Genomic DNA, 25,428 nt, shown 5'->3' on the forward strand with positions numbered 1-25,428 from the left:
AATCAGAATTAATGAGTCCATCCCTGCCTCTTCAGAAGGAGTCCAGATTTGGTTAACAAAAAAGGACCCGTATCTCTTGGACATAAGTAGTTAGATGAGCTCTTTCTCCCCCATTTAGATCGCCAACATCCTGGACAGCCACGCGGCAACTCTCCAGCGGAAAGCGGACCGAGAAGTTTTCTTCATGAACACTCAGAGCATTGTGCAGCTAGTCCAAAGGTGACTCGAGACCCCCCGGGCAAAGGAACCTTGAAGCTATAAAATGGCGACCAAGCCCTGCCACCGTGTTCTCTGTCAGGAGCAGGCTTAGCTAGTGGCCGGGGCAGTGGAAGCTCTGCTCAGCCCCATCATCTGAGGGAGTATATATGGCTATTGTGGGTCCTCTGTGACATAGAATTCTTTACTAATCAACAAATCCCTATTGTGACAAACAAGACTTTTGTTATTTTTCAGTCAGTCTGTCCAGAAGCATTTATTTATATATTTTTTATATTTCATTACTGTGTAAACATTTGAAAGGGAAAAAAGATGCAGCCAAACCTCAGCGTTGGTTGTAGAAATGACATGACAGGCCGCGGATCCCAGGGCAGAGTCAGGAAGAGCTGCTGCCTCGGCCCCATACCGTCACGTGACTATGAACGCCTCTAACCTCGGCGTCCCAGGCAGCTCTCTCCATCTCTTAAACGTCTGATGGATTGTTGATGGATTTTGGCAGAGAGAATTTCTGCTCTGAGTGTTGCTATGGCGATGAAATCACAGGTGTGACTACCTTGGGGTGATGGTGCCAGGCTTTATGGTTGCCTTATGCATTTTATGTCTCCCCTCTCATTTGAACCTTGTCACAACCCTGTGAGCTAGGGAGCGGGAATAGTATTCTGATCCAGAGAAGGAAACTGAGGCTTGTGGAGTGAAGGCATCTTGCCCACCCAAGTCCCACGGCCCGTCCATGCGTCCACTCCAGTTTGTTCTCTGTCCAGTTCTCTCCAAGCTGCCCCTAGAACAGTGGTTCTCAAACTTTTGTTCTCAGTATCTTCATGCTGTTAAAAAACTATCGAGGATCTATTCAAAGAGTTTTTGTTCACATGGGTTATAGTTATAGCTGTTTACTATATTAGAAATTAAAAAATAATTTTGAATTTGTAGACCCTCTGAAAGGGTTTCAGAGACCCCAGCAATTCTTTGGACTACACTTTGAGGATCACTGCTTTAGAAGATTGTTTTTAGTTTGGTTTTATCACAGGGAAAATTTAGGAATTTAGGATTCCAAACATCAGTGGCAGAGAGAGCTCTAGCAGGCCTCTTGTTACCTGGACCTAGCTAACTTTAAACTCTGTTATCTAGCTGTGTGGCATGATGGGTAAGGTAATTGACTTAAGAGTCAGGAAGATTTGAATTCAAATCTTACCTCAGATACTTAGTAGTTGTTGACTATGAATAAATAACTTAACCTCTCTTTCTCTCATTTCCTCATCTGTAAAATGGGGATAATGACACTTACCCCTCAATGTTGCTCCAGATGAAACAGCTTAAAGTGCTTTGGAAACCTTAAAGTGCTTCTAAATATGAACTATTGCCAGTTATTATTAGGGGGAACAGAAGTGGCCAGTTCTTTAGCAGTGCCCTCTCTTGGGGGCATTCTTAGGACCCAGGTCACTGTGTTCCTTGAAGTTCATCCGAATGGAGATGACGGTCCCTACCCTCCCTGTCCTCCCAGGTTGTTGGGAAAGCCAGAGTGAAATTTCTTATGAAATGAGGGCATGTTATCCAGCCACGCTCTCTGACTGTTTTTTTTTGGCCTTAATTTTTACACAACTCGGAGAGTGTTAGTGCTTTACCAACTGGACATAATATTCCACTGGGCTGGGCATGATAACAGTAGTTAGTCAATCAACAAGCATTTAGTAAGCTCCTTAATGCTTTGTGTCCCTAGTGGCTGGGACTCAGGACATGAAATATGGCACGTGCACACACACACACACACACACACACACACCACTGCCCTAATGGAGGAAACCACACGCAGCTAAGTAAATACATGACACGATGGCATTTGCAAGAGATCACTTCCTAGGATCCGTCTCCCTTCTGCCTCTGACCCCAAGGCCGGCAGTAATGCCCTCCTTTCTCACACAGGTACCGGAGTGGGACTCGGGGCTACATGAAGACCGTGGTGTTAGATTTATTAAGGAAATACCTGCAAGTGGAACATCACTTCCAACAAGGCAAGGCCGGAACCGGGGGTGGGAGGCACCTCTTTCTGCTAGGGGCCAGTAACGGGACGAAAAGGAAATCCAAGTCTAATCACGTGGCATCTTTCTCCCTCCAGCCCACTATGACAAGTGCGTGATTAACCTCCGGGAGCAGTTTAAGCCAGACATGTCACCTGTGCTCAACTGCATCTTCTCCCACGCGCAGGTGGCCAAGAAGAATCAGCTGGTGACCATGTTAATCGTAAGTCCCTCCAAGACAGAAGGAGGGAGCCTGTGGGGCTTCTCTTCTGTTACGTGGCTGAGTGGCAACTGTTGACCTTCTGTAGTGGGTCAGCTTCCCCAGACCTCAGTCTCCTCCTCTGTCAAATGGAGCCAGTGATCATTGTCCTACTCACCCAGGTTCCACCATGTCCCCTAACCTATCATGGACATCCTCACACTGACATCTGGATTTGGGAAGCTCACTTTCTGGCCTTGGCTCTTAAAACCAGATCTGCCTCTTTTTAAAAAAAATTTTCAATCCAAACAGTCAAAGTGGGCAAGGGTAGAGTGATGGGGGGGGTGGGGGGGGGGAACCTGATTGGGAGCTTCAAGCATTCAAAGAGCTAAATGGCATCGGCCGCTAGGTGGTGCCATAGGGCAAAGAGCACTGGGCTGACTCCCCTTCCTACAGGCTTACTAGCTGTGTGATCCTGGGCTATCACTTCACTGCCTCAGTTTCCCCGTCTGCAAAATGAGCTGGAGAAGGAAATAGCAAAGAACTGTAGTATCTTTGCCAAGAAACCCCACCAAGGGGTCACAGAATCAAACATGAAGGAAATGACCCTAGAACTATAGAGAAAGGGACTTGATTTAGAAAGCTGCAAAGTGGCCGATTTAAGTCATGAAAAATGTCTCAAGTGTTAGAACTGTCCCAGAGTGACACACACTCTCTTTTTCTGGACAACCTCGTCGGGCCTGTTCTAGAAGGGATGTTTCTTCTAGATTAGGTGGCCTTCAGGTCCCTTCCAATGCTCAGAATTTGTGATTCTGTGAAATATCACTCAGAAACAGATCGGTTTCACCTCTAATGTTCTCCAAAAAATTGTCCTTGTTGATCATTTGGTGACCCATCCAGGAGATCTGCTGGGTCTTGAGAACCAGCAGAAATGTGGTTAGAACATTGGTGGATCTATTTGGGAAAGATGGCTTAGTAGAACTGATCATTGGTGATCTGGGCGCCATTTTGTTATGGTAGTTTTTTTGAAGGCAAGAACTGTCCTGTGTTGGTCTTTGTATCCCACACCCTTAAAATATTGCAGGTCATTAACGATTATAACTGAATTGGAAGGGATGTTGCATTGAATGCTGGGAACCTTAGGTTCTAGTTCCAACTCTCTGGGTAATTTCATTCCTTGACCTTAGGCAAGTTCCTCCCCCTGTCTGAATATCCAAGAAAGTCGGATTATAGATGAACCATAAGGTCTTTTTTAGCCTTCACGTTCTGGATTAGAATTTTTTGATGCTCATTAAGGTATCGCCAAGTATATGTAGAGGTACCAGAGGGGGATATGATGACAAAGAACGCATTGTAATGTCATCGTTCTTGGAGTCTGCCCAGCCACAAGGGTCTGCGACCTTGTTTTCAATATAATTGAAATATAATATAATGACAATTATAATTGATGACAAATATCAGGCATCCTTAGGCTTCATCCCACTTCCCAAAAAACTTGTTATCTCAAAAGTTTAAGAACTTCTACACTCAAAAACAAACAAACAAATAAACAAAAAAAAAACCCCAACTCTTTCACTCGAGGAAATCCACTTTAAAGACTTTATCACATTGTGTATGTGTTTTGTCTCCCAAAGGATGAGCTGTGTGGTCCAGATCCATCATTGACCGATGAGCTTCTCTCCATTCTCGGTGAACTCACCCAGTTGAGCAAAAGTGAACATTGCAAAGTAGCCTTAAGAGCCAGACAGGTAGGCGGTCTTGCTTAATGCCATCTTGGGTCCTCTTGTACGCACGTGATTTTGCGTGGGACGCTAAACAGTTTCCTCTCAGACATGGTTCTCTAGTTCCTTGTGAGCTCATCAGCCCGGCAGAGACGTTTCCCGTGGAGAGAAGTGGCCAGTCTGCTTCTCATGGGTTCCTCCTGCAGGCACATGTTCTCATGGGCTTCCCTTTCAGGTACTGATCGCCTCCCACCTCCCCTCTTATGAACTCAGACACAACCAAGTAGAATCCATTTTCTTGTCTGCCATTGACATGTATGGTCACCAGTTCTGCCCAGAAAACCTCAAGGTAAGCTCTGTTTCCCAAAAGTCTCTGGCTGTGGTTTCTGAAATTGGCCTTCCTTCCACTCTGGCACTTAGGGGACGGACGCTGGGATGTTTTAAAGCATCGATAGGCTCGGGATAGATGGATGGATGGTGGGATCCATTTATACTCTGACCTCTTCCCATAGACTTGTTACCCAGAATCCATTTTACCATCACGTGCAGCAGAATCGATTACTTCCCAGTAGAAGGGACCCACTCCTCTTCCTGCTCCTACTCTGTTGGCAGACGCTCCTGGGGTGGGTCAGAATAACACTGACCCAATGTCTGTGATGACATCCAAAGGGAAACTGAGGCTCCAGGGTTAAGTCATCCAGCTATCTGTTGTCAAGGCTGTACTTTCTATTTTTCTCACGCTATGAAGAGACAATATGTTTTGGAGGCGTTTGTTTTGGGGCTTCCAGGTTCTTGACACTACTACTATCTATGTTTCGTGCATTCATTAAGCCCTTGCTGTATACAGTGAGCATTGAGCTGAGTACCAAAGGTTCAATGTCCCCAGCTTTGTGGAATTTATGTTCCAACCATGGGAGGAGAGATAGGCCAAGGGAACAACCTGGATTAATATCCAGGAGCACCAACTGAGCCAGCCCTTCCCCGAGCTCCACCTGCACATCCTTCCTCTGTCTCTCTTAACTTATGTCTTGAAAAAGTGGGTGTCCTTTGACCTCTTCCATCCACAAGTTTTGCTTCTTGTTTTCTGTGGTGAGTTATGGAGGTTTCCTGACTCCTTTCTCCTTTTCTTCCAGAAACTGATCCTGTCCGAAACCACCATATTTGATGTTCTGCCCAATTTTTTCTACCATGCTAACCAGGTGGTCTGCATGGCATCCCTGGAGGTGAGTGTTGTGCCAGCTGAATGCATGTGCCCCCCACTCCAGCCTCAGAGCATCGTGTGTTAGGCAAGCAGGAAGAGGCTTAGACAGGACCCAATCTCCCCATTTTACAGATGGGACAATTAGAAGAGGGTCAGAATTTGGGTATAGAGGATCCTTGTGGCAAAAATTTGGGGGGGGGTTTCTAGAGCCCAACCAGGACTCTAGAGGGCCCCAGAGCCCACTCCCAGTGTTCTTGTCACTGGGATACTTCTCCACCCAAATTCTGACCCTCTCCTAGTTATTCCCTCTTCCCCAAGAGCTTCTTGGCTCGGCAGTCTGAGGGCAGATGGGGTTCTTGCCCATTTATCCTCCGTTCCTACGGGAAGACATTGAAGGCCAAACTGGGAACCTGATTTACCCAAGATCACAGCCAGCAGCGTCAAAGTTGGGAGCCCAGCTCTGCTGGCCCCTGACAGACCAGTGACTTAGAGAAGACCTGGGCAAGAAGGAGCAGGAGGGGATGACCATGGGTCGCATCAGCAGGACTTGGGGAGAAATCAGCCTCATAAGGGAAATGGGAGAGCCCCCACTAGCATTTGTTTTCCTTTACACCCTGTAGCCTAGTCCTTATTTCTCGACCCTCTGCCTCTTATTTGCCAGGCTCTGCCAGGCTCAGGACCGCATCCGCCATTTAGTATTTGGGGAAGACAAGGAGCAGGGTTTGGGAGCAGAGAAATTCTTGTCGGGGTTAGGGCAGGTGGGCATCCCCCAGGCAGGAAGAAGTCCCTGCTCTCAGAGGGTACAGAATGAGTGAGCTGACTGCCAGTCACAGAACCTCGAGCTGAGAGAATCCCTCGGAACAGGGCGCTAAGCTGCAGGGTTTTCTGGGAGCTGACCCTTTGTCTCACTCCGTCTGCTTCAGGGAAACCCAGGTTTTTTACTGTCCTAAGCCTGTCATGCTTTTTCTTCATCTTTCCAACATGTCACAGCAGGCAGAAGCTCTCTTGGGCCCGGGGAGATCTCAGACAATAACTGTCTTCAGAAAGTGCTCTGGGAATGAATGAATGAATGAACATTTATTAAGTGCTTAGTGTATACCAAGCTTTGTGCTAAGTGCTGGGGATAAAAGTAGAAAAATGAGATTATTTCTGCCTTCAAGGAGATGCTCCTGGGCCTAAATGAATGAACATTTATTAAGTGCTTACTATATGTCAAGCTTTGTGCTAAGTCCAGCAAATACAAGTAGAAAAATGAGATTATTTCTGCCTTCAAGGAGATGCTCCTGGGCCTGAATGAATGAATGAACATTTATTAAGTGCTTAGTGTATACCAAGCTTTGTGCTAAGTGCTGGGGATAGAAGTAGAAAAATGAGATTATTTCTGCCTTCAAGGAGATGCTTATGGGCCTAAATGAATGAACATTTATTAAGTACTTACTATATGCCAAGCTTTGTGCTAAGTCCAGCAAATACAAGTAGAAAAATGAGATTATTTTTGCCTTCAAGGAGATGTTCCTAGGCCTGAATGAATGAATGATTGAGCATTTATTAAGTGCTTAGTGTATACCAAGCTTTGTGCTAAGTGCTGAGGATAGAAGTAGAAAAATGAGGTTATTTCTGCCTTCAAGGAGATGCTTATGGGCCTAAATGAATGAACATTTATTAAGTGCTTACTATATGTCAAGCTTTGTGCTAAGTCCAGCAAATACAAGTAGAAAAATGATATTATTTCTGCCTTCGAGGAGATGCTCCTGGGCCTGAATGAATGAATGAATGAACATTTATTAAATGCTTAGTATATACCAAGCTTTGTGCTAAGTATTGGGGATAGAAGTAGAAAAATGAGATTGTGCCTGCCTTTAAGAAGATGCTCTTGGGCATAAATGAATGAATAAACGAACATTTATTAAATGCTTACTGTATGCCAAGCTCTATGCTAAGCCCAGGAAATACAAGTAGAAAAATGAGATTGTTCCTGCCTTCAAGGAGGGCAAATCTTCTCCAAATGGGGGAATGCCTAATTGGTTTAATGTGGGATGATCTGAGAGACCCCGCCTCCTGTTTCTCCTTGCCTTAGGTCTATGTCCGCAGAGGCTACATTGCTTATGAGCTAAACAGCCTGCAGCACCGGCAGCTTCCTGATGGCACCTGTGTTGTGGAATTCCAGTTCATGCTGCCCTCGTCCCATCCGAACAGGTACAGACCCCCCGCTCTCTCGCTGTGGCCCCAGTGACAGCCATGGGGAGGATCGCCCCCTGACCTCCCTGCCTCCCCAACCAAAGCACGCAGGCTCTCTGATTGTTGAGAAGGGGCACAGAGCTCTGGATGCCATCACTGCTCCTCAGAGAGTCCTTCCGTGAAACTCCTTCTCTGTGGTCTTAGGAGGGGGACACGGGATGGTCCGCTGGCGTCCCCTCTCCCTGTGACGTTTGGTGATGTCTTAGTTCACTGTCTCATTTTTCCACAATCTTATTTCAGAGCACACGCCTCTTTCCTGGTCAGGTAGAGTGTGGTTCTTGGAACCTAACATCTCCCTATCTCTTAAATATTTGGCCTTTTTTTCTTTCTTTCTCCTCCTTCCCTTGATTCCTGGCTATCAGGTGGGCTCCCAAGGTTCGGCTTAGAGCTGGGATTGTCTCTTTGGGACGCTTGTTTTCCATCTGTTTGGTAATTCCAGGGGTTCATACAGGATAGGTGAACTTATGGTCTCTAAACTGAGAAACAGCTTTCTGAATCATTGGGGATTTTTTTTAATCTTAAAAGGAGAATGCTTCTGTTTTAATGACAATATTAAGAATATCTGGGCTGGAGAAGGGGAGAGGTCCTCACCTTTTATAGGTGAGGAAAAAGGCTTTGAATGGTGAGGGGATTTGCTAGGATCTTCAGGAATCACAAATTAAGGAAAAAGCAAATATTTGTGGCTTGAAATTCTTTGGAGCAGAGGGGCCCCACAAATGCCTGGTGAGTGGTGTGTGGTGCGGTCTCAGTGGAGTGGGAATTCTGGGAGGGAGGGGAGCAGCTAGAGATCCTCCAGTTCAGCCTGTTCCTTGTACAGAAGATGAGACTGAGATTTGGGGAAGTGAAGTGATCTGCCTGAAGTCACACAGGTGTCTTCTCCAGGAGGGAGTGAGATAGCAGCGGCAGAATTCACTCAGGTCTTTTTGGCTTTAGATCCTGTGCTTTTCTCACCCCACCAGGTGCCTCTAGCTCTCCTTCTTGGGGAAAAAAGCACAGGTTTCTGGGACACACGCCTCACTGTATCAGCAGAATGGGGGGAAGAGGGCCTCTGGTGTGATACACCCAGAGGGGCTTCTGGGAACTTGTATGTTGTCTATCCATATGCAGGAAGTGCCCAGATCTTCTATCTATCTGTGGGCCCAGAACTACCCTAACCTTGTAGGGCAGTTTAAAACTTGATAGTATTTCATTTGGAAACCCTTATAGAACCTGCTCCTGGCACTCGCTGAACGCCAGAAGGGTGAATCCCCAAAGCTGTTATCTCGAGTAATGCAGTGTGGTTCCAGCTCCAAAAGTTATTATTTGTATGATCTTGGGCAAGTCATTCCTCGACTTCATGCCAGACCTCAGTTTTCACCTCTGCAAAAGGAGGGATTCACCCCAGGGAAGACTGTGAAATGGCTAATGGGGTCATAGGTGCAGACTTTCAGACCTCATCCAGGGTGCATCCAGACATTAAGGCTTCTCCCACGCCTCTTGTCCCTTGTGGTGTGTTTGTGCCAACCCTGGAACACAGGCAGCGTGAGCATTTTACATCTCTTTTCTCATGGGAGCCTCACGGATATGAGTGAGGTGGATAGTGTAGATATTACCATCCCATTTTACAGGTGAGGAAGTCAAGGCTTAGGACAGTCAGGTGGTTTGCTAGTAATTGTTACCGGCGGGATTCTAACCGAGTCTCCCAATTCCGAATCGATCATCCTTCTCCTGCACCTGCTAAAAGTTCAGAGGTGTGTTCTTGCCCAGTGCAAGCTGCTGAGTCTGTTTGAAAACTCAGACTAGTAGCAGAGTGACCTCTTCTGTCCAGAGGGGAAGGAAGTTACAAAAACTTATTTTCTGACCACCAGGGAAGTTGGCCCAACTTGACAAATCCCAACTCCTAGCAAGGATAGAGTTCTGGTTCAAATCCAGCCTCAGGCAGCTAGATGTGTGACTGTGACCAAGTTACTTCCCAGCTGTTTGCCTCAGTTTCCTCATCTGTAAAATGGGGATAATAATTATACCTGCCTCCCAGGGTAGTTATGAGGATCAAATGAGAGCCACAGGCCATTGTGTCTCTCCCAAGGCGGTTATAACAAGGGCGACGTTCAGAGGATTCTCTCTGGATGGATCCCTTGGTGGCTGCCCCCCGGGCCCTGCAGTGACCATTGTCTCTTGGTCCTCTCTGCAGAATGGCTCTTCCGGTCAGCATCAACAACCCTGACCTGCTGCGACACAGCACCGAGCTGTTCATGGACAGCGGCTTCTCCCCTCTCTGCCAGAGGATGGGCGCCATGGTCGCCTTCCACAGATTTGAAGACTTTGTCAGGTACCAAATAGAGCAGCTTCCCATAGAACCTTGGGCTGGAAAAATGGCCTTAGAGCCGAGCAGACGAGAGTCACACGGGCACACACGGGCAGGAACTGCACCTGATGCCCTGTGCCTCGTGCTCCACACGGGCGCTTGTCCCCTCCGGGTCAGGCTGCAAAGCTCCTGACCCTCCCTCCCGACCGCTTTACACCCCCTTAGAAATTTCGATGAAGTCATCTCCTGCTTCGCCAACCTGGCTAAGGAGAGCCCACTGTTCAGCGAGGCGCGGTCCATGCTCTACTCGGAGGATTGCAAGGTGGGTGAGCACTGGGCAAGGAATCCTCTGGGGGGTCCTGCCCAAGAGTGGGGGAACAGCCGACCCTCCCTCCCTGCCTGTCTGTCTCTGCCTGTCTCTATCTCTGTCTCTTGTCTGTCTGCCTCTATCTCTATCCCCGTTTGTCTCTATCTCCGTCTGTCTGTCTCTATCTCTGTCTGTATCTGTCTCTCTTTTTCTCTTTCTCTCTCTGTCACTGGGTGTCTTTCTGTATGTCTGTCTCTCCTCTGTCTTGTCTGTTTCTCTCTGTCTCTCTCCTCTATGACTGTGTCTCTCTCTGTCTGTCTTTCCCTTTATCTCTGTCTGTGTTTCTCTCCATTACTATCTCTATCTCTCTGTCTCTTTCTCACTCCTTTATTTCTCTCTCCTCTATGACTGTCTCTATAGGTGTCTTTCTCTCTCTCCTCTATCTCTTATCTTTCTCTGTCTCTTTTTCTCTTTCCTCCATGATTTTGTGTCTGTTTCCCTTTATCTCTTTGCTGTCTGTCTCCTGTCTCTTTCTGTCTCTATCTCTCTGTGTGTCTCTTTTTTCTCTCTGTCTCTGTCTTTCCCATTATGTTCTCTTCTGTCTCTCTCCTCTCTGTCTTTGTCTCTGTTTGTCTGACTCTGTTTCTGTTTTTGTCTCAGTGTCTCTATCTCTCTGTCTCTCTCTCCCTCTCCCTCTCGCTCCCACTCTCATTCTCTTTCTCGCTCTCTGTTACTCTCTCTCACTCCCCCTCTCTGACTCCCAGTGCCTCAAGGACGAGCCCATCCACATTTTGAACGTTGCCATCCAGTACGCCGACCACCTGGAGGACGAGGAGCTGGTCCCCATCTTCCGGACGTTTGTGCAATCCAAGGTGCTGACTGGGTTGTACCTTCTGGGCTCCTGTGGGATGGGGGGATTTAAGGGGATGCGGCTTCTCCATTGGTTTAATGTTGTTGGGAGGGGTGGGGCTCAGGTTAAAGCAGGGCCAGAGAGCATGGTCAGGCTGACGTGGGTCTGCCAGAGCCTCCTGGGTACTGCTGGGAGCTAGCTCTGGGGGACATTCTGCTCCCTATTATAGCAGAGAGCTCAGATCACTCGTGTCTAGGCCCACAGCTGGGAGACTTGGGGCTGGAGGCTCTGGTGGGGTCTCTTTGTGCTCCCCTGACTCCCATATCTATATCACTTTGGGGTTCACAAGGTGTTTTCCTCATGGTGCCCTGGGCGGGGCTGGGTGGCCAGAACTCTGGCCCAAACTGGCTTCTCTATGTCGCCTGAGTCTACATGTATACAGGTGGCACTGTGCACTTTTCTTCACCCAGCGTGCATTTATGGAGCTCCTCCTGTGTCTAGGAGGCAATATGAGGTTGTGGGAGAAATGAGGGATCTGACATAGCCACAAATAAGGGTTCTTGAGGCAGCTTGGGTCAAGATGGTGCTGGGTAAACATGGAGGCAGGAGACTTATTTCTGATCCACGCCATACAGGGCTGACCACAGAGAGATCACTTATTTGAGCCTCAGCTTCCCCCTCTGCAGAGTGGACTTAAGAATCATTTCAGCCCCTCCTCTCCTGGGACAGAACTGTGATTGTCCCACAAGTAGAGGCCTTAGGGCCTCAGGAACCAGGTGCTACCAGGATTGCACCTGGTTCGGGTCCGGGTCGGGCTGGCTGCCCCCTCCCCGGCGGCTCTCTGGAGTCCAGCAGCTCCCAGCTTCCTGCTAACCTGAGCTAGGGTGGCAGTGGAGAGCCAGCTCGCTCTGTCTGCCCGTGGCCATCCCGTGCCGGGCTCTGTGCCCTTTGCGGAGCTGTTGCCAGTGGGATCTCTGGCCATGTCCCACTTAGACAGTGACACTTCGCTTGTCGCCTTCTTTGAATGTAGAAGCTCGTCCTTGTGGAATACGGCCTCCGGAGAATCACCTTCCTCATCGCCCAGGAGGTGAGTGGGAACCCGTTTTCACGGCCACCTGTCGGGCTGGCGAGGGGTCGTCTGGGGGGACGGAGGCTGTGGACACTTGGGCCTGATTCAGAGAAAACAGACCCTGGGTCCCTGACCTTGGACTGATTTTCTTTCCTGCGGTTTCTTGTTTGCAGAGAGAATTTCCCAAGTTTTTCACCTTCAGAGCACGAGATGAGGTACGGCCAAATGTCCCGGCGGTCTGTCTGCCTGATGTGCTAGAATATGGCGCCCGTCACAGGGGGCCAGTGGTCACAGATCCGTCCAGACTCTTCTTGGGGTCACAGGGGGAAGGGCGCATAGAGGTCACCTATTCCAGACCCCCATTTTACAGATGAGATAATTGAGACCCAGGGATGGGGTTGGACCTACCAGCCCAAGGTCGCTTGGGTGCAGGGAGCACCACTGGAATTAAATCCCTGGTGGGCTGACTCCCAAGGCATGATGCTGTCCCCTTGAACACCAGCACTTTCTTACCCCCTCGCCTTGGTTTTCTTCAGTTTGCCGAAGACAGGATCTATCGCCATTTGGAGCCCGCCCTGGCCTTCCAGCTGGAGCTGAATCGAATGCGGAACTTTGAGCTGAAGGCCGTGCCCTGCGCCAACCACAAGATGCACCTGTACCTGGGCGCGGCGCGAGTGAAGGAGGGCACCGAAGTGACCGACTACCGGTTCTTCATCCGCGCCATCATCAGACACTCGGACCTCATCACCAAGGTACGGCGCCGGGCGGGGACTCGGAGCGGCCCAGAGAGGCAGCCCGGGCCTGGGAGTCAGGAGGGCCTGGATCTGCCCCAGACAGCATTAGCTCCTCACACGCCCAGTGGGCATAATAATGGCGTCTGCCCCCAAGGGTCAAAAGAGAGCATTTGTAGCAAACACTTGAAAGCTCTAGGTATATGCTGGCTGTTATCGTTAGTTTTATTATTAGTTATCTCTAGATAAGTCTATATGTTAACTATTATCATTATTATCTCCTTATTAATTCTTGTTTTAGAAATCCTCTCCCCATTTATCATTTAGATTTTGCTTGAATATTGCAGGCATAGAAACTCTTACCCAAACACTAAGCACCTCATTCAGTGTTGCATAGATGGGGAATAATAATACATATAATATAACGTAGTGAAATATGTATATGTAACATAATGTAATATGCATTAATATTGTAATATATTAGAGAATGTGATATATTCTAATTTATAATGCAATATACAATATTATGTGATATAATAATGTCATATAGTAACATTATAACACATTATACATAGTAGTGTGTATAATAATGTAATACATGATATTATGTAATATTGTATATTATGTGTATAAACATAATGTATATGTATAAATAGTGATGTAACATGATACACATAATATTAAGATACAGTAACATTAGTATATGATTATTTGTTAATATATAATAATGCAATATACAATATTATATAACGTGTATTACATAGTAACATAACATATCATACATAATATTCATAACTAATAATTATGAAATATTAACATATAATAATGTAATACACAGTATTGTGTGATATGAACATGTCTAATATAATATAATAATTATACATAATATTAGTATATGTAAAAACAATATTATGCAATGTGACAGTGTCTAACATAGCATAACATTATACATAATATTAATATATAATATCAGTATATAATGTAATACATATTATATGATGTCTAATATAACAAATTATCAAACATTATTATACATAATAGTATATATAACATACATTATATAATATATGTCTAACAGTAATAAAACATATTATACATAATATATAATAATATTAGTCTATAATTATATGCAATATTAATATATAATGTTAGTATATAATGATGTAATCACAATATTATACAATATGATATGTCTAATATATTAATATGTATTATACATATTAGTATATATAATAATATACATTATTATGTAAGGTGATAATGTCTAACAGTAATATAACATATATGTAATAGATTAGTATATAATAATATGTAATATTTATAATATAATATACAACATTATGTAATATATGTGATATATGTATTATGTGTAATATAAACATTACACATGATAATACATAATATTAATATGTAATAATTACACACAATATGAATATGATACTATTAGTATGCAATAATACATGATATAACGACATATAATAATAATAATAACATATACATGTGGGGCAGCGTGGTTATTCCCCACCGTCAGCCCAAAGCCCACTCCCTTTTGACAAGGAAGACATCCGTTCTCCACCTGAGCCTGCTGGGTCCCTTTCAGGAGGCAGGCTCCCCCTCAGGCCCTGCATTTGCCCCCCGCCCCGCCTGATGGCTGAGCTCTTTTCCCCCGGTAGGAAGCCTCCTTCGAGTACCTGCAGAACGAGGGGGAGCGGCTGCTCTTGGAAGCCATGGACGAGCTGGAGGTGGCCTTCAACAACACCAGCGTCCGCACCGACTGCAACCACATCTTCCTCAACTTCGTGCCCACGGTCATCATGGACCCTTCCAAGGTCTGCCCCTCGGCGCCGGCCTCGGGGATGGGAAGTCGGGGACCGACACACATATTCTATCTTCCTGCCCCATTCGGGAGCGTTGGGAGGGACAAGGAGCAGCTAATTAAGAGCTGCCAACGGGCATTTAATGGGACTTCCTCCTTGTGGCAAGAAGGCGCCAGCCCCCTTTCTGCTGCAGGGAGGTGTCTGGGGTCCAATCCACAGCTGCCCTTTTATCCCCTTGGCCGACACCGGGAGCTCCCAGATCACCTCAGTTTCCTTAAAAGAGAGGAATTGCTGGCCTAGAGATTGATGTTTGATTTAAAAATTAAGCCCTTGTGGAACTAGTTGGCGTAAATAGTGAGAGCAGAGATGAATGAAGGAAAAAGTATTAAGTCTTAAAATTTTAATATTAAGTATGTTATTAAATTATATGTTTCATATATTTCATATATTAATATTAACTATACTTAATATTAAATCTTATAATAACATTAAGTGTATTAATGGATAATTTGACATTTTCATTATTGAGTATTATTATTAATAATAATACTTGAGACACCCCCCCCAGAAGCTCACACTCACACGGCGGGGGGGCTGTCACTTCTAGGGCCCTATTTGGGTGCCATGGCTTAGGGGTCCTTGGATTGCTCCCTTAGGTGGTCTGGCAGTGAGGGGGATCCAGGGCACAGCACAAAGCCTGGGGGGCTTTCTGCTCAGAGAAAGGCCGTGTGGCAGTGGCTGGGACTGCTTCCTGTCCATCCTGAGGGGGCCCTGGGCCGGCCCAGCCTGGGGGTTCTGTGGGAGCCTGGCTGGATCCCAGCGGCCCCAGGCTGGGCAGGGGGGGCATCGAGAAGCAGGGATCAGGCTGCCCAGCTCAGCGGAGCCCTGGATGCCGATCTCACTCTGCATCCCCCAGCTGCCTGGTTTAGCTCATCTGTAAAATAAGGCTGGGAATAGGTGTGGGAGGTGCCTGGGGGGGGGGCTTTCCCAGAGAGCTTCCAGCCCAGGTTTTTGGCCAGTCAGAGCCCAGCTGGCTCTGGACACACAGAGAGGGATCCTGGCAGCTCGTTAACCCCACGAGACAATATCCTTCTCCTACGAGGGCATTGTACAAGCAGTTCTGGTGACCCACTCGGGCCACAGGCTCCTTTTCTGTTGTGGGGCAGCTTCCGGGGTTGGATGGCTGACCACTGAGGAGGGAAATCTCTCACTACTTGTGCATCCTGTTTATCCTTGGGCTGTTAAAGCGGATTGAAGCTGGGCCAGCCTCCCCTCCCCAATCTCCGTCACGGCCCGGTCCAGAAGCCCCTCGGGCTGCAGTCAGGTGGGGGGGGACTCACGGGGGGCGCGTCTCCTGTCGCCGGCAGATCGAGGAGTCGGTCCGATCCATGGTGATGAGGTACGGCAGCCGGCTCTGGAAGCTCCGGGTCCTGCAGGCCGAGGTCAAGATCAACATCCGCATGACCCCGACCGGCACCGCGATCCCCATCCGCCTCTTCCTGACCAACGAGTCTGGCTACTACCTGGACATCAGCCTTTACAAAGAAGTGACCGATCCCAGGAGCGGAAACGTAAGCAACGGCGGCGGGCTTTCTCCTCACCTTCCTCCCTCCCGGCAGAGGGTTCGGGGATAAACTGAGGCTTGGGCTTTGGGGCCCGAGAAGTGACAGGTAGAACCCAGCCAGTCCACACGCATTAAGCGCCTGGTGTATGCTAGGCCCTGCTGGGTGATAGAGGCAAAAGTGAAATCCCCTTTGGCTTTTGGAACTCACTAGGACGTAGAAAAGTAAATATACGATTATAGCAAGAGAGATTCAGGGGACATTTATGAATCATGCAGGGTTCTGCCCTGGGGGTATAAAAGGAAAGGAGCTTCTTGCTGAATAGGGGGAAGAAGCCTGTTCCCAGGTAACTAAGGTTAGGGCCAGGAAGAGTACCTTTGACCTCGGTAGCCCAGGGGGTTATAGTGCAAGTGGGACAGAGCCCCGGGTGTCCCCGAAGGGCCTGTAGGAGAGCTGTCTGGGGGGAGCCACACTTTCTGGGTGACTGGTTTTCTGCTGAAGGAGGGCAGGGAGGGAGCGGGGCCGCCCGGGCCTTCCCTCCAGTCCCCATCCGGCATCCTCCGGGGCGGCTTCCGAGAGGATGGAGAAGAACACCCATGTCCGCTTCTGTCTCCCTCCCTTTCTAGATCATGTTCCACTCCTTCGGGAACAAACAGGGCGCCCAGCACGGGATGCTGATCAACACGCCCTACGTGACCAAAGACTTGCTCCAGGCCAAGAGATTTCAGGCTCAGTCTCTGGGAACCACCTACATCTATGACTTCCCAGAAATGTTCAAACAGGCAAGTCCCGGCCCCTGGATTTGGGGCTCCCGGAGGCGGCCTCCCGGTGACTGCTGCCGCCCTGTGGAGGCTGAAGATGGAAAAATGTGTGCTTTAGGGGACCTTGGGGCGGGGGGAGGGGTTTGGGGGTCTCTCCACAGAATTTGAGGAGTCATTTAGGGGGTCTCATGTGTGTCTGCACACACCTGTACGTGTATGTATGCGTACAGTTATATTCTTGAAATCCTTCTGTAAATGAATGACATACGTCTTCTGACTTCCATTAGAATGTCAGCATTGATGCTCATTAAGCATCAGTTATATGCCCTACTATGCACTGGACACCAGGGGCAGGGAAGACAAGTATGAAATAATCCCAGTTGTATGCCCTACTGTGCGCTAGGCACCGGGGGAAGACAAATATGAAACAGTCCCTGTCTATGGGGCAGATGATGAATTCCATGTAGTGGTCCCATGTATTTGTTTATAATTATGTAAAATATAACTGTTGGTCTAGTCCACTGGAAATAGGCAGTACGTTTAATCAGTGGGTCGTCAGCAGGCATTTATTAGGCACCTGCTGTGTGCCAGGGACCCTGCTAAGTTCTGCTGACACAGGTACCCAGAGTGAAACGTCCGTCCTCACGAGGTGCTGGTGGCCGACGAGCCCTTGTCGACTTCACCCGCGCCCGGGAGGCACAGGGACGGGCGGGAGGGGAACCTCTCCGGGGGCACAGGGCTCGGGAGTGTGCCGAGGGGCCGACACCCCGCTTGTCGTCTCTGCAGGCTCTCTACAAGCTGTGGGGCTCCTCCGAAAAGCAGCCCAAGGACGTTTTGACCTGCACCGAGCTCGTGCTGGACTCTCAGGGGCAGCTGGTGGAGATGAACAGGCTCCCCGGAGGGAACGAGGTAAACGGCGGCTGTTCCTGGCGGCCACGGGGCTGGGCCACGATCCGGGCCACGGCCTCCGTCAGTAGCCGCCCTCTCTCCTCCCTCAGGTGGGCATGGTGGCCTTCAAAATGCTGCTCAAGACCCGAGAGTACCCCAACGGCCGCTACATCATCGTCATCGGCAACGACATCACCTTCCGGATCGGCTCCTTCGGCCAGGAGGAGGACCTGCTGTTCCTGCGCGTGTCCCAGCTGGCCCGGGCCGAGGGCATCCCCAAGATCTACCTCTCCGCCAACAGCGGGGCCCGCATCGGCCTGGCCGAAGAGATCCGGCACATGTTCCACGTGGCCTGGCTCGACCCCGAGGACCCCTGCAAGGTGCGGCTGAGGGTGACCTCCAGGCGGGGTCGGAAAGGATGGGCGCAGTCCCAGCCCGGGGGTCGGTCTGTAGAGAGACAGGGACGAGGCGAGCCCACACAGCAGGGGGCCGGAGCAGGTACCCGGCGGGACTGGACCCTCGCCCTCTGGAGCGGTGGGCACAGGGAGAGGGGGCTTATGCCAGCTGTGGAGTGTCAGGAGGTGGAGTAAAGGGGCAGCTGCCATGCGGGCATCCCCAGGGGCACCCAGAACTTGAAAGGCTTGGGGAAGGGGATCCAGGCTCGCCTCAGATATTAATGGGGGGTGATCCATCAAGAAAGATTTATTAAGCACCTACTGTGTTCCCAGCGCCACACTAAGTGCCCTTCAGAAGTACAAACAAACTCAAAAACTCAGTCCTGCTCATGACGTGCAAACCATTGTGTACAAATGATTCATTCAGGATAAATTGGAAATCATCCATAGGAAGCTCGAGGAAGGCTTCCTGCAGAAGGTGGGATTATCTGGGACCAGGATCCTGGATCCATCATGCCCTGACCCCAAGCCATGGGATCAGAGATTATGGGGTGGGGCTTGACTTCCCACCAAGCCATGGGGTCAGAGTTTATAGGGTGGGGCTCGACCTCCCACCAGGCCATGGGGTCAGAGTTTATGGAGTGGGGCTCAACCTCATTCCCGAGCATCTCCCCATGCTCCCGAGTTTGCATTCTAGAGCCAGCGGACCCGTGGGAGGGGGAGCTGAGGGAGCTTGGGATAACTGGTACATTTGATTTGAAGGGATTTAAATACCTCTACCTGACTCCACAAGACTACACCAAGATCAGCTCCCTGAACTCGGTCCATTGCATGCACGTGGAGGAGGAAGGAGAGTCCAGGTGAGCAGCGCCCAGGGCGGCCGGCCCCTCTCTGCCTGCAGACTGTGGTCGCCGGGCACCCTGGATAATAGACTCCAAGTGAGCGCCTTGTGGAATTCTTTGACTCCTTGGGCTGCAATCTGCTCCATGGAGGGAGGGTCCAGATCCTCATGTGGGGGCAAAGTGAGCGACCTGTGGGGGGCTCCGTGTACTTTGACGTGGGAGAGGAACGTCTCTTGTGATGGGATGGCCGACCCACAAGTATTTATTCAGGGCCTGCTGTGTGCTGGGCCCTGTCCTGGCCCGCAGGTACAGAACCATGTGATTCCTCCCTGCTGGAAAGCTGCTGTTCCAGTAGGGAAGACAAGGACCTGTCTAAATAGAGACTATAATTCTGAATTATAATTATTTATAATAATAAATGGACCTGGATCCAGAGTTGTTTATGACAAGATCGTTTGGGAGAAAAGGCGGATGAGGGTGAGGGACTGAAAGAAAGACCTTCATGTAAAAAGTGGTGATTGACTCGTGTCTTACAGGAAGGGGGGGCACTGAAGCACGAGGGATGAGGGGGCACATTTAGGCAGGAGAAGCCAGATGCTTCCCTTCCCTTCCTCAAAGACCTTGCAGCCGAGCAGTCTCTGGACTCAGAGGTGGGGCTGCATTTCCTGGGCCCCCTCACCAAGGGGCAGGGAGTGCTCGAGTTCCGTGATCGCTGAGGATTCTAGACTAGGGCAATATCAGAACCTTGGAACAGAGAATGGCTTTTCTGTTTTCCAAACACTTGCATGGATAATTTTTCAGCAATGACCCCTGCAAAACCTTGTAGAACTCAGGCTTAGCTAGGCCTGAGGTGGCCTAATTGGCGAGAGGCAAGACCAAGGCAGTGCTCTGGCCCTAGGCTGGCGGGGGGAGACCACCGTCCTGGCCAGGATCAGAATCCGTTCTTTTCCGTCTGTTCTCGCCCTGACGCGAGCCTGATTTGGGCAGGTACGTCATCACGGACATCATCGGGAAGGATGATGGCCTCGGCGTGGAGAACCTGAGGGGCTCGGGCACGATTGCTGGGGAGTCCTCTCTGGCTTATGAGGAAATTATTACCATCAGCATGGTGAGTGTCCTCCTGGGCGGCCGTCTGGCCGGGGTCTCCCCTTGTCCTCCTGGGCAGCTGTCTGACCAGGGCCTCCCCCCGTCCTCCTGGGCGGCCGTCCGGCCAGGGCCCCCCCTCATCCTCTTGGGCGGCCATCTGGCTGGGGCCTCCCCCTGTCCCCTTGAAATGGCATCCATGTTGATTGCTGCCCTTTGAGCCTTAAGGATGAGATGCTGTGGCCAAAATGGTCTCTTCTCAGCGTCCAGCCTTCTGGTGGAAGGTGACCCTGCCGGAGTGGGCCTTTTGGAAGGGAAGGTCAGGCCTCTGGGCCTTGAGTTGGCCGCAGAGGAGGCCAGAGACTGTGGGTGTCTCGCCCAGGCCTTTTCCTGAAGCAGCAGAAAAATGAGAGAAAATCCGTGGCATCCTAGACCCGACTGTGAGGAGAGCGCTCATAAAGCTTCTGAGAAACCCGGAGCCCCCGGCCTCTCAGAGGCCATCACCCTCCTGGGCTCCAGCCAGTCCCGAGCTCCAAAGGCTTGGCCCGTGGCCCTGGGCCCGAGAAGCCGCCTCGCTGGGTGTGGGAGGGCTCGTCCCTCAGCGAGCGCAGGTGGCAGATGGGTTCTGGCCACGGCAACCCCGGGGGTCACCTGCTGTGCCCCAGAAGCTGCTGCCCCGTCGCAGCAGACCCCCAGGCCCTTGACTATGGAAGGAGGCCGGCCGCACTGGCCAGGCCGATGTAGCCGCCCCCAGAGCCTTTTTTCAGACCTGACCCGGTCTCGTCTCCTGCAGGTGACCTGCCGGGCTATCGGAATCGGCGCCTACCTGGTGCGGCTGGGACAGCGAGTGATACAGGTGGATAATTCCCACATCATCCTGACAGGCGCGAGTGCTTTAAATAAGGTAACCGGGGCCCATTGTCTCCTGGGGCGCGGGAGGATGGTCATCCCCGCCGTGTGCCCCTTGCTCCCTGATTGTGGCAGTCTGGGGGTTTCTCAGAGTTTATTCCTCTCTGGGCCCTTTTCTCTCCTAAATCCTTCGTCCCCCCGTGCTGGTCTCTCCTCCTCCTGATAGGTAGGCTGACCAAGGTGAATCCATGTAGCATCTTGTCAGGGAGTCCTGGGGGGAGGTTTCGTGAAGGTGAGAGGGTGGGCTTAGAGACTGCGACCTCCAGGGGCCAGTTGAAGGCAGACCTGGGGAGGAAGATGACGAGGAGCAGGGAGGAAATGAGTGTGAAAGTAGTATTACACCATCCCAGGATTCAGTTGGGGAAGAAATACCCACAAGTTCAAGCGGCTGCCAGAAGCAAGGAGTTCCTAGTCCTTCCACAGCTCAGTGGACGACCCCTCGTCAGAGTGACCCTGGGGGCAGGTACAGATGAGACAGGATGGCCCCCGGGCCTCTCCTGATTCTGAGATTCTATGGAAGGAACGGAGTGTAATAGTTTCCTAGATCTCGAGCTGAGAAAGGTCTTAAGAGCCATTGAGTCCAACATGTTCTTTTTATAGATGGAGAAACTGAGGCTGAGAGAGAGGCTAAGTGCTTTGTCTGTAATCCACAGCTCAGCTAGGAGTTGTCTGTGGCAAGAGCCAGGTTCAGGTTTACCCACTTCCAGAACCAGGTCCACCGAGCAGCCTAGATCTTGTACCACTGACACGGATGAGCAGGAATTGTCCTGGCTACTTTTTGGGTCTTCTCTCATCTGTCCCAGGTTCCCCTTTCTGGTCATCTCTGACCTTTTTACCTGAGGCTGTTCTAGCTCTTGTTATCCTGCGATTGTCTGCCAGATAGCGCCGTGGCCCCGCTGGTGGCCAGCGGTCTGGACCAGCACATGACCCAGACGCCAGCAGGACGAGCCCCACGCACGCGAGTCTGCGGGGGGCACACGCTGTGCAGGGTTTTGCTGACTTTGGGTTTTGAACCAGGTCCTCGGCCGTGAAGTTTATACCTCAAATAACCAGTTGGGTGGCGTGCAGATCATGCATTTTAATGGGATTTCCCACATCACCGTTCCAGATGACTTTGAGGGAGTTTACACCATCTTGGAGTGGCTGTCCTACATGCCCAAGGTAAGCCTGCAGAACGCGAGCTCAAATGACCTCTTGTCTTAGTGAGTGCGTCCTTCCAATCTCTTCCCCCTCTCCACCATGGGAATGAATTATTATTAGGCGAGGAAGACATTGGATCATCATCATCATCATCATTTTTAAAATTTTTTAAAAAAAATTTTATTAAAGCTTTTTAATTTTTAAAACATATGCATGGATAATTTTTCAACATTAACCCTTGCAAAACCTTGTGTTCCATGTTTCCTCCCCTTCCCCCTCCCTCCCCTAAGTGGCAAGTAAATATGTTAAACATGGTAAAAAAAATCATCATTATTATTGTTGTTATTATTATTATCATCCTGTGTCTCTTCTCCAGTATCCCCTAACACTTGCCATCCTTTGTTGCCCTATTCCTGGACATTATTGATAGCAATAATCACTCTATTATCATTATCCTGCCTCTTCGTCAACACCTCCTGACTGCTGCCATCATTTGCTTCCCTGTTCCTGGACATTGTTAATATTAATAGTCACCCTATTATTATTATTTCGCCTCTCCTTCAATACCCTATTAATATTTTTCCTCTTTTTCAACATCCCCTGACTCTTGACATCATTTTCTTCCCTGTTCCTGGACATTGTTAATATTAATAATCACCCTATTATTATTATCTTGCCTCTTCTTCAGTACCCTGTGACTTTTGCCATCATTTGCTTCCTTGTTCCTGGACATTGTTAATATTAATAATCACCCTATTATCATTATCCTGCCTGTTCTTCAACACTCCCTGACTGCTGCCATCATTTGCTTCCCTGTTCCTGGACATTGTTGATATTAATAATCACCCCATTATTATTATTACCCTACCTTTTCTTCAGTACCCCCTGACTTCTGCCATCATTTGCCGCACTGTTTCTGGACATTCAGAATAGTCGCCTGGCTTCATCCAGTCCCATCTAGGGAACATTTACAGTTCAAGAACGGCAGAGCAAAGAAAGAAGGCTATACATGATAGAAAGTTGCTGTTTCACCCTGAGAGCTGTGGAGGAAAAAATAATGAATTCTTTACTTTGGTTCTTCATAAGATCGTGCCTCAGAATGAGGCTGGAGAGTTTTCCTTTTTTTCTGTCCTAGGACACGCATAGCCCAGTGCCCATCATCACACCTACCGACCCCATTGACCGAGAAATCGAGTTCACTCCTTCCAAAGCCCCCTACGATCCCCGCTGGATGCTAGCAGGAAGGTCTCATCCAAGTAAGCCCTCGCTGCCTCTCCGGGCTTAGGGACCTGTACCGATCTCTTAAGAAAGCCCGAGGCCGAGAACATTGTTGCAGGTCGTGCAGAGCATTGATTGAGGGGGTCTGGAAGCTCTCCGCCGAAGGCAGTGCCCAAGAAGGCACAGTAAAAACTGTCAGGTTCTTGAAGTTCCCCTGGGATTTGGGTGGCGTGGAGGGGTCTGGGAATAAACCAGCTGAAAGAGCTTTTGGCCTAGAAGGGGGGTTCCCTTTAAGTGAGGATTTTTTAATTCTCCATCAGAGTAGAAGTTACCCATCATCATTACCCAGATTATTCCGCCAATGGGACTGCCGAGCCAGTATAAATCTTCCAAGAGCCTATCCCAGAGAGATTTGTTCTCCCTGGAGAGGACATCCTTGCCCTAGAAGGGGAGCAGGAGGCCAATGGGAACACTGCTGAGGTCACGATTCTGGAGGCCGTGAGCATGAAAGGCAGAGTCCCAGTCCCATTCCCAATATGGGACACAAGCCAGAGCAGAGCATTCTCCTCTATTTTAAATGAAAATATTGCCCACAAATGTTTTGGAGAAAGGAATCACCTGCTTGTGTTTTCAGTTTAAACTGTGCAAGTAGTCGAGGGAATTGTCTGTTGGTGAAGTTCACCAATTTGGTGGAAAATTTCTGGACTGGGAGTTAAGAGAGCAGGTTCCATTTGTGGCCCAGACACAACTTTGCTGCGGGTGATTCCTGTGTCCTCTGAGCCTTGGTTCCCCCGCAGGATGATGCTTTACTTACTTACCTCAGGATCATGGGAGGAAAATGTTTTGGAAACCCTAAAAAATTCATGCAAATGGCTCTTGGGATTATTCTCATTTTTGGTCTCAGGGACTCCAGTCTCCCCTCTTCAAGTGTGATTCTCCCCCCCTCACTTAGTGGTCCTTCCTCCCCCTCCTTCAGGTACCTGTGAACCTCCCGATTTTTTCTCCTTCCTCTGGGAAAAGTTGTCCCTCCTCAATGAGAAGGTCACGGGGAGGAGCTGGGGAATCTTTCTGTCTAGCCCCTTCAATTCTTCAGACAAAGAAACAGCTGAGAATGATAGATCCTCCTTCCCTCCCTTCCATGCTACACTTGGGCCTGAGTAAAAACTTGAATCCTTCCTTGGAGATATTTTCATTTTCAGCCTTATCTCTCATGAAAGGATATAAAAAGGCTAATATCCCCATCATGAAATCACACCTCAAAGGGGATGGGAGGGATGGCTGGTGAGGACTCAGAATTTAGGAAGCCCTAGATCATCTTTTTACAAAGAAGGAAACTGAGTCACAGAGAGAGGGAGTTATTTGTAATTAATAAGTTGCAGGGCCAAAATTGGATGCAGGGCCAAAATTGGATCCGGGGCCCCGGCCCATGATGAGGAGATGGTAGGTGAGGAATGATAATCTCCCAAGTTGGGATTCTATTTTTGTGGTTCCAGTGACCCTGTGCAATTGGGGAAGGGCTGGGGAGGGAAGGAAGATTAGTGGTCTTGAAAAGCAGTTTGGGGGATGGGGGGCGGGGAGCTTCTCAGTCCATCAGCGGCCCCGACCTTGGATGGAGCAGCCTCCGGAGCTCGAACCTCTCTCCTTCATTTTTCCAGCTGTGAAGGGAGCCTGGCAAAGCGGCTTCTTTGACCAGAACAGCTTCAAGGAAGTCATGGAGCCTTGGGCCCAAACCGTGGTGACCGGCCGAGCGAGGTAATCCCCTAGGGACGGGACACCACCCTCGCCATGAGCTTCCTCCCTGGCTGAAGCAATGGCTCCAAGAGAAAACGAGGGGTGAAAGACGGGGGAGATGAGCCCCTCTGACCCGGGGGGGAAAGGGCAGGGGTGAATGAAAAGGCATTGACTCATTATCTGCCATATTCTCAGCACGGGGATGCAGCTACAGTTAGAAGGTTCCTGCCTTCAAGAAGGGGAGAGACCTCTCA

At 49.4% G+C, this 25,428-nt stretch overlaps 1 protein-coding gene across 4 annotated transcripts in view; it reads left to right on the top strand.

Annotated features, from left to right (window-relative positions):
* The window catches only part of ACACB (acetyl-CoA carboxylase beta), a 120,872-nt gene that overhangs the window by 81,752 nt on the left and 13,692 nt on the right, over window positions 1–25,428 (top strand). For 3 of the 4 annotated variants that reach the window (XM_051972984.1, XM_051972983.1, XM_051972982.1), the window contains exons 22-45: window positions 119–219; window positions 2,134–2,222; window positions 2,327–2,451; window positions 4,062–4,175; window positions 4,384–4,497; window positions 5,282–5,371; window positions 7,427–7,545; window positions 9,758–9,895; window positions 10,097–10,193; window positions 10,943–11,050; window positions 12,059–12,115; window positions 12,271–12,312; window positions 12,634–12,849; window positions 14,502–14,657; window positions 16,013–16,216; window positions 16,834–16,989; window positions 17,755–17,877; window positions 17,967–18,236; window positions 19,014–19,111; window positions 20,081–20,201; window positions 20,970–21,080; window positions 22,103–22,246; window positions 23,361–23,481; window positions 25,099–25,195. In XM_051972984.1, the coding sequence (XP_051828944.1) occupies window positions 119–219; window positions 2,134–2,222; window positions 2,327–2,451; window positions 4,062–4,175; window positions 4,384–4,497; window positions 5,282–5,371; window positions 7,427–7,545; window positions 9,758–9,895; window positions 10,097–10,193; window positions 10,943–11,050; window positions 12,059–12,115; window positions 12,271–12,312; window positions 12,634–12,849; window positions 14,502–14,657; window positions 16,013–16,216; window positions 16,834–16,989; window positions 17,755–17,877; window positions 17,967–18,236; window positions 19,014–19,111; window positions 20,081–20,201; window positions 20,970–21,080; window positions 22,103–22,246; window positions 23,361–23,481; window positions 25,099–25,195 (3,011 nt within the window). The remainder of the gene's footprint in view (window positions 1–118; window positions 220–2,133; window positions 2,223–2,326; window positions 2,452–4,061; window positions 4,176–4,383; window positions 4,498–5,281; window positions 5,372–7,426; window positions 7,546–9,757; window positions 9,896–10,096; window positions 10,194–10,942; window positions 11,051–12,058; window positions 12,116–12,270; window positions 12,313–12,633; window positions 12,850–14,501; window positions 14,658–16,012; window positions 16,217–16,833; window positions 16,990–17,754; window positions 17,878–17,966; window positions 18,237–19,013; window positions 19,112–20,080; window positions 20,202–20,969; window positions 21,081–22,102; window positions 22,247–23,360; window positions 23,482–25,098; window positions 25,196–25,428) is intronic. The other variant, XM_051972985.1, reaches the window with a different exon arrangement.

This window comes from Antechinus flavipes, chromosome 1, assembly GCF_016432865.1.
Source record: "Antechinus flavipes isolate AdamAnt ecotype Samford, QLD, Australia chromosome 1, AdamAnt_v2, whole genome shotgun sequence".
Lineage (NCBI taxonomy): Eukaryota > Metazoa > Chordata > Mammalia > Dasyuromorphia > Dasyuridae > Antechinus > Antechinus flavipes.